Here is a 9,384-nt window from a genome sequence, read left to right as displayed (position 1 = left end):
AAGTACACAGAACTTGCCCAGGAAATAAGGCATCTGTGGAGGATGGATAGGGTAGTTATTGTACCTGTTGTTCTCTCCTGTACAGGTGTGATACCACACATGCTACACAAAAGCCTGGGAACATTACAATTGAGTAGAAATACATACATCACACTACAGAAGGCCGCTATATTGAATACATGCCATATTGTTAGGAAATTCCTTAATACAGACACTGACACACACATTTAATTTTAGTTTTGTTTTGGTTGCTATGCCTTGACTCTGGTCCGACATAGTACACAGCCACCGGTTTAAACCGAGTATTACCTACTAAACCCAACATAATAATAATAATAATAATTGACAGTTATACAGGGTGACTCAAAATTATGTGAACAATCTTAATTTGTAATTAAACATTATTAATGAAACATCTTAATTTTGTTTTGTTTTCTATTCCGATTGGTCGTAACGGACAGTTGTTACGGCCTCCCAAATCTCCGGTTTTCTGGCACTAAATTGTACCGTCGAACGTCGGTTCGAGTGCATTAATCGTGCCGGCGGTCAGGTCGAGACTCTGTATAACGCAAACTTTGAGTAAATGCTTTCTCTCAAATAGTGTTCACATAATTTTGACTCACCCTGTATATATATCATATTACAGATTTGTTATTACATGAACAATTGTTATGTAAAAACTGTCACAATTGAAAATTATTATAAAAACCTAAAATCTAATAGATTAGAATATTAAATAAATACTATTACTATTCAATTATTATATCATAACTTGCTAGTAAAAATTGAAAACATTGCTTCGTAATAGCAACATTTTCAGTTTTTACTGCAAGTACAGCGAGACAAATATCAAGGTTAATCAACATTGACTCAAAAAATACATTTTAAAATTTTAATTACAAAATATTCTTTATTAATTGAAAAACTAATTTTATATTAATTTTATTTAATATGTTATATAAATATTTATGAAATTACATTTAATAAAAATTTCAGAAAGCAATTTGTGTGTAATTGGAGATGACAAATTTTATTGTTTAGTCATTGAAACTAAGATAAAGAATATATCCCTAAAAAAACGCAAGCTACGTTGCCGGCATATTAATTTTATAAGATTAAATCATTAAATGGAACATATTTAAATTTTCCATACCCTGTGCTGCCATTGAAGATTGATTCATCTGGTTTTGTGCATTAGAATCTGACTGGCTTGATGCAGGCCTTGGGGGCATGGGAATGTTCTGCTGTTGACCTAAAATACATTACCAAATAAACTCATTATTTTTATATGTTTGAAATGATATGAAACATTTTCATTATTTGAAGGATTCCTATTAATTCTTTATTATATTAAAAGATCAAATATTATATCAAAACAAATATTTACTCATTACAATTAAACTTAAATAATTTACATTTATTAACATCTTAAAATAATCACGAAACAAACTGATTTATTAATTTAATCCTCTTGTTAATTTACTGTAAAATTTTAATTGTAAAGCAAAATTAAATTTTAATTTAAACAGTAATAATTGAAATTATGTTTAAAAAAATTAAAATTAATCAACTCATTAATAGAAATTAAAATGAATAAATCAATTTTGTTTTATGATTATTTCATTTTAGAAATAATAAATACATTTTAAAACAATATAAAATTTACAAACACTTAAAATTTAATGCAACCAATTAAATTTGCATATGTTCAATAAATTAGTCATTTCTCTCTACACTCGAAAATCGCGAATAAAATAAACACGGAGAGAATAATGGACACTTTCCTGTATTAATTTTAGCGCTTGTTATTTTTAAAATTCACAATTTTAAACCAGCATACTCTAAAATTGTTACCAGGAAAATGTCAGTAACTGGAAATTTATTTAATTCGTCACCACCGTCTTCCGTTTAAGCATACGTTTCAAAAACTAACGTTCCCCGTAAATATAATCCACTCTTAACAAAAGTTTCGTTAAGCCGAATAATTGTCGATTCTAATCCAGGAAGTAGGTTATAGACTCTTGACTATTCTTATGGGCGGAGTCGGAAATCGACTCATCCGAATAACCACGTGCTAGGGATTTCCGTCATGTGATCTTAAGGAGAGAGAGAAAGCGTAGGACAAAAAAAAAACACCTACCAGAAGGGCAAGTGATGGAGATTTACGAGCTCGAAGGAGGGGGTTCTCTATTAAGTCTGCTGTATACAAACTGTCGGGTGCCACCCCAATTGATGACAGGTGATCCGTCTACACCCCTCCAGCTCCCCCAGCTAGTAATGACGACATCGGATCGTACCATTAACCTACCATTAATCATGCTTGAAGACGGTTTAATCGTTCGCTGCCCGCCCCAGTGGCTACTGCTCACGGACTCCACGTGTCAAGAGAGTGCAGAAACAAGGAGAATATTGCGGCGGTGATTGGATATGTTTCTATCAACAAACTTTTAAGTTCAAAAGTTAAATATGTATTTTAAAAAAGTACGCCTTTCGTTTGATTCAAATTATCGAATGTTTTAACCGTAATACAAAGATGATGCTTTACTTTATACGGGCCTAATTGCATATATTGTAAATCAAATTGGTACTTTTTTCTCATTAAAAAAAAAGGAAAATTACTTAATATCTATCATAAAATTGATAAAATGTCAAGAGTAAAACGGTTTAATTAAAAGATTAATCTAACAACGCCGAAAACACGTAGAAGATAACGTTATTTTTAAACTTTAAAAATTTCACTTTCTAATCGGAATGACAGCAAAATTCTTATCGAAATATTGCAAAGTAAAATAAATATACCTAGTCATTTTATAACTGTTTAATATACTTTAAATGTACATATAAAATTATTAATTCTTACTATTTTGTTTTATTTATTTTTTTATAACTCGTTACGTGTGAAAATCGTACTCTCGTGTCGTCATTCCCCTTTCTTAAAGCGATTGTTATAATTTTCGTAGATGTGTGCGAATTTAATTTATGACCGAACTTTGAGAACTTCTCGAGTAGTTACGCTTCGGTTGATTTCGATAACTTGAGAAATGGTTTAATACCGGACTTACCAATGGCTGGTGAAATGGATGGAGAGATGGATGAACCAGTAGGTGAAGGTGCTGGCCTTAGAGGTGACTGTCCCTGACTTTGAGATGTTGGTGGAGTCGCACGGGTTCTTAAACCAGGTGTTGTACAGCGAATATTGTTGCTGCTGGTGCTGTTAGACGTTGTGCTGGGTACTGCGGGCGACGCACTGCTAGTGGGTGTGGTGGTGCCCGCAGATGGTTCCTGAGATGTTAACTCGTCTGAGGTACCGGAGACTTCTTGCTAAATTTTAAAATTATATACATATAAAGTAAACCGCAATATCTCAAAACTCAAATTTGAAATTTAATGCAAAATCCAAAATTCATAAAGCGGTGCCTTAAAAATTTAACTTGTAAGTTATAATATTAATTTCATTTCATTACGTTAATGTTGTATTTGAAAAGTTATATAATGTACAGTTTGGTATATAAATTATTATATTTATTGTAAATTATAAAAAAATAATTAAGTTAAATATATTTTTATAAGTATAAAGAGAAATTAAGCTAAGAAGGGAAAAACCAAATTATTTTGCTTATAAAGTATTCTAAATTTTACACAAATAGGATTTTAATTTTGCAAAACATTAAAACAAATTTATTAATATTTTAATTTTATTTAAATTTATTTTAAATTACTATATTTATGAACAGATTAGTTGTTAGCATATAATTTTGAATAAAAACCTAAATATGAATTATTTTATTTACTCGGTTAAGCGGAAGCAATTTAAAATATTAAAGATACTATAAATTTAATAAGAAGATTAAGAAATAAATTAATTTAGTCCTCTTACTAATAAGATATAGTTTATTCAACAATATTCACAATATATATTAAAAACGTTTATAATACTACAAATATACTAAATAAAATAATGAAATATTTTCTTCTGCATGAAAGCGCAATTGAGAAACAATTCCAATCATTTATTTAAATCTGTAAAAATGAAAAATATATTTAAATAGTTGTCCTCTTTCATTTCATTATGATAAAACAAAATAATCTATGATTTATAATACGTATCTCGATGAAATAAATTTATAATTCAAACGTATACAAATCCACTTAAAATTCTTGAATTTCTATCATTGAAAAGATTCAAAATGCAATACAACTAGAACAAAAAATACGAAAAATAAATTATCGAGGAAGAGACAAAATATTAGCATATTTTGAATATTCCACACTTTTGTGAAACGTTTTCCTCGAGTTATGTAAAGTTACATTTTACACTAAAACGATAATAAAAGATGATAAAATATCAACTTTTTTAATTTAAAAATGTATTCTTATATAAAAACAGAGAGTGCAACTGTGGTAAATATTATCATTTTCAAATTTAATCTTTGCAAATTCATTTCAGATTACGAAAGTACGAAATTCACATTACCATTTACACTTTGGCCTATAAGTTACTATATGAAAATGCATCTTCCTTCGAGATTCTTAGCTCGACTTTATATTACTTAGAGGATAATGAAAAAGTAAACGAATATAACAACATATTTAAAAATAAACATATCTGTTAATTTTAAGCAGAAATTATAAGCAAAATTAAGAAAATACGAAATTTTATTTATAAGTAAGCTAAGTTACATTTATAATTTTCTTTTTATAATTATTAGGAAATTTATTTCATGTTATTTCAATGAGACGTAATAATACTATAATATCTAATTTATTTATCATAAAAACAATATCGAATTTTTAAAATCAAAACTAAAAAACAATTCTCAAATTTTAATTTTTGCAAATGCTTAAATTTTAAAAACATTTTTTAAAATTTAAATATAAATTAAATAATTATAAACAGTATATTTTACTATATCGAACGTCGACAGAATTACAAACAGAAGACCAATTTTCATTACTCTGTTTCTATACACTAAATCCCTCATTCATGCTGGCCGCTCAACATTGCGTGTGAAGTCCACGGTAATAGGAAAAACCGAAGTCGATCTTATAGTACATTATGATCTTACGGTCTATAACGAGCTATTTTTTTCCCTCCGCAACACGTTCTGTTTACTAAAACACTGTTGTAACAGAAATTATGCCGAATGTGTTAAGACATTGTTCTTAGTTAGTCAAATCGCGAGTTCAAAACCAGCTTCATGCAAGAATGTTTGCGACTGTCATATTTTAATGGGATTATTATTTGGGGTGCTCCAACGCCACTAGCGTGGAGTTGCACGCAATAAAGTAGATAATATTTCACTCAACCGGTATTAAAACAAGTTTCTTTACTTGCAAGAAAAGTAATAAATGTGAATTTAAACCAAACGATTAAGATTATTCAACGAAACAAAAAGATTGGATGAGAACATCGCTCGCAATACACCAAACACTAGTTTGAAATCGTGTTATAAAAGCAATATTTTAACAGGCAAATTTAAAGATACCAGTTGAATTACCATTAAAATTCCGTCGTAGTGAACTATTTTGAATGGATGATATAATAAACAAATGAAGGATTTGAGTGACTGACTTAATAAATGATATTTTATAGTTTATCCTGCGAGTGTAAATATGTCCTATCTAAAATCGGAGGGAAAAAGGGAATATAGAGGAGAGAAAAATGTTGCGAGAATTACATTAATTTAACTGAGACAGCGTTACAAGGTCGCGCAATAAAAACAACGTGTCTTCGTTACAAAAATCTTTTCAATCGATGAGAAAATCGATATACATCAATTATAACGAAAGCGAACTAAAACTATTCACGTAAATCAATTCTTTCTATAATTAATAGCGTAAATCATAATTATGGAGATAGTCTTTTATATAAAATTTGAGACAAGATATCGCTTCTAAATGATCATAATCTACATTGAATGAAATGAATCAGCACTAAAACAATTTCGGCACGCCCAGTGAAGCACAAAATATTCCAAAGATCCAAGAATGTAGCATTTTATCCGAATCAAAAATATTTGAAAATTAAAAGTGTTAGCGTGCATTTGTAAAATTAAATTATGAAATTTAAATAAAGTTTTGTAAGGAATGTTGTTCAATCATTATAAAACTATTTATAAGGAGCTAGCATTCGGATAAAAACAAAATAATATGATGTTGAAATTGTAATTTTCCGTTAGCTTTTAAAACGTGACAGAATTTCATTTCATTTTAAAACTATCGTTATTTATTTAACAAGATAATTTCTATTATAATTTAATAAAGTATAGAAAATTTAATTAAACATAAAATATAATTAATATACTGGATATAAAATTCATAAACAAAAACTACAAAAGAGCAATATAACATTTGTTGACACATTACATTTTGCATTTTTTACTATCACTTTTAAATTAAAATTATAAGTAAATAATTTTTGTGTGGAATATACTTTAATTTTTTTTTATAAAAATAATTTTACTACTATTTTATTTTCGTTTTTCCGAAATGCAATCTTAAAGTAATTAAAAAGAGGTGAAAGAAAACTAAAATTTTTATAAACCATAGAGTTAATAAAAGTTACGTGTAATGAGATTTATTACATAAGATTAACATTTTATTTATATCTTTCGTTACTACTACATAAAAATATAGCATACGGCATGAAAGGCATTTAATGTTCGAGCCATATTTGGATAACCAAGAAAACAATTTAATAGCGATAATATACAATACTTCATTTGGTATTATTGCATCGTATAGTGTATAATTCGGTTATTATAGTATATATGTTTGGACATTATATGATATTTACGTAACACAACTTCGAATAAACTAATTTTGAACTGCCGTGAATCATTTATAATACTCTACAATTAATAAGATTTATTTTCCTTCGTGGCCAAACTTTAAGTATTTTTTCACGCGTTTTCGAACTTACAATTGCAATGCCTCTTAAATTCGGAATAGCCTTTGTCAATTTTCAAAAATAACTATGTAATAAAAAATTTTATAGTATTTCCTCTTTATATTCTACAATAAAATATTATAAATCTTTTACTTAAGAAATTAAACCATATTTACTTCTAATTATTATACATTTTTCCTGAAAATTTCTTTTTTTACTTTGCCGGATGTTATATATAACTGAGGGAAAGTATGGCGATTGGACAAAAAATGTACCCCAAGATTATACGTTTTTTGGACTCGGGGACCTTCAAACGTTAAGAAATGTAAACAAAAGTTCAGTTTTTTCCCTCTATGTATAGATGATAGTGCGCGCGCGGGTAGCACGATTTTGTTTACCCAATTCGAAGTTTAATAACTCCTGTGCCTTTGGTCGAAAATTTCAGAAATTTTGCAGAGAGGTTTGTGATTTAGGGAAATTGATGCTATTAAATTTTGGTGGTTAAAGGTCAAGGGATGGGGATATAGAGAAGAGTCGTGTGTTATATCTCGAGTGAAGTCGAACTTAATGAAGATTTTACTTGTTATTAACATTTACAATTTTTTATAAAACTTATCCCTACTCCCAAAATAAAGATTTTTGCCATTTTATAAAAGCTAAAAATATAAAAAGTTTTTAAAATAAAATATGATAACAGATGGCGCCACACACACTTTTAACTTTTGTCGGGAAACATACGCAACTTGTTGCCGGATTTATTTTTATAAGTTGGAGTCCACCTTAAATTCGAAATATTTTTTTTTTTTTTTTTGTTAGTCACTCTTCGGAAGGATACAGAAAATAGCTATTTTATAATCTTTCCCGTTAATTGTACTTTATTTCAAATACGCTATTAACGTTTTTACTCTAATAAATTCTTTTAAACCGTATTTATTTCTAATTACCATCCAATTTCCTCCCACCGAAAATCCCTTCTTACAAGCAGAAGCGAGTTTTAAATTCTTAGCTAATGCGGTTCGCGGTATTCATTGATAAAATTTAATCAAAATAAAATTCGAATTTGAACCAACTTTAGAAATAATGCATCAAATATTTATTTAAATAAAGCTTATAATTAATGAAAAGTCACTCGCGTTATTGAAATTCTTAATTATTTAAACTGTATAATTCATCTACTTAAAAGTACAGTATTTGTTAAATTTTTTTTATTAATTTATACAAAAATTTAAGCCTTTAGAATTCATATTCTATCAATCTGTTTCAATTTTTGTTGAAAAAAAATATTTAAATTATAATAAAGTAAATTCATTTTAAATAGCAACTTTAAATATTCACTTATTAATTTATTACGGTTTTTTTTTATTAATTACATTGATAAATACAACAGTATGGAATGTTTAAAACTTTAAATAAACCAACAAGAATGAACTAAATACATTTTTAAGATGGGAGTTTCAAAAAAAAAAATAAAAAATTCACATTTCTTTCCAAAACCTATAAATGGTAATCTTTTTCTCGATAAATACCCTAAGGGAAAATTTATGTATACAAACTCTTTTATATTCGTTTTCCAATCGTGCTCACTACATATATATATGTATATATCCTCATAAGGAAAATTTTTAAGCGATGTAAATATGAAATATAGTATTTTTTCTATCGATAAAGAAAGTGTGAAAGAAACAAAACAGAACAAAAATAAAACAGGATAAAAAAATAACTTTATTTTTCCCTATTTGATCTGAATTCCACATACTATAAATCCAATACTAAGTTAAATAAAAACACTTATTGCGAAAAAAAATCCTTCGCTTATTTTTTCCAATTTAAAATACTCAAATTCAATTACCTAGAATATATATTTATTTAACTTTTTTTTTTTTCTAACTGAAGTTTCTCGATTTATTTTTATTATTAAAGATGCGGTTTTTCTTTCAATTGTACTCGATACTACTTACGACTATAGAATATATATATACAGGGAGAAATAAACACAATTCAAATATTTATAAAAATATTAAAGCTACTTTAAATATTCTCTGCGTCAAGATTGGTAAATTATCCAAGAAATTTTGCATTTTATTTGGCAAATTATTTCGAAATAATATGGTTAAAACTCGCTCAGAAATTCTGCAATATCCGAGGAAAATATCGAGAAAATCTCAGAACTCCGGCACGAAAATTTATGCTGAGAGAGCAGAATGTTGGCGTGTGTTTGTCGCATCTATTTTATATCATCGAAAAAGATAATTATAATTTGAAAGCAATCAATTTTACTTAAGAGCTTAATTAATATCTTGTATCACGAAGATAGATGAATTAACCATGAATCACCTTAAAATCGCCACAAATAAAAATACTAAACGGCTATAAAAATGTCGATAAAATCTATTTTCCGAAAGCAAATAACTGAAAGATTATCGATATTTGTAAATTAACGGCTCGTAATAGTTCGTATATTTCACATAATTAAATCCCAATTAATAATATGTATA

At 27.7% G+C, this 9,384-nt stretch overlaps 1 protein-coding gene across 1 annotated transcript in view; it reads right to left on the bottom strand.

Annotated features, from left to right (window-relative positions):
• Positions 1-9,384, bottom strand: part of LOC111632630 (trithorax group protein osa-like) — a 155,463-nt gene that overhangs the window by 80,223 nt on the left and 65,856 nt on the right. Inside the window, exons 2-3 of the mRNA XM_023377120.1 lie at positions 3,063-3,321; positions 1,154-1,252 (exon numbers count right to left, since the gene is read on the bottom strand). Coding sequence (XP_023232888.1) covers positions 1,154-1,252; positions 3,063-3,321 — 358 coding nt within the window. The remainder of the gene's footprint in view (positions 1-1,153; positions 1,253-3,062; positions 3,322-9,384) is intronic.

The sequence above is a fragment of the Centruroides sculpturatus genome, unplaced genomic scaffold, assembly GCF_000671375.1.
Source record: "Centruroides sculpturatus isolate CEXI.00-Female unplaced genomic scaffold, Cexi_2.0 scaffold589, whole genome shotgun sequence".
Classification (NCBI taxonomy): Eukaryota; Metazoa; Arthropoda; class Arachnida; order Scorpiones; family Buthidae; genus Centruroides; species Centruroides sculpturatus.
The sequence above is the reverse complement of the archived record's forward strand: the minus strand, read 5'-3'. Positions and strand labels throughout refer to the sequence as shown.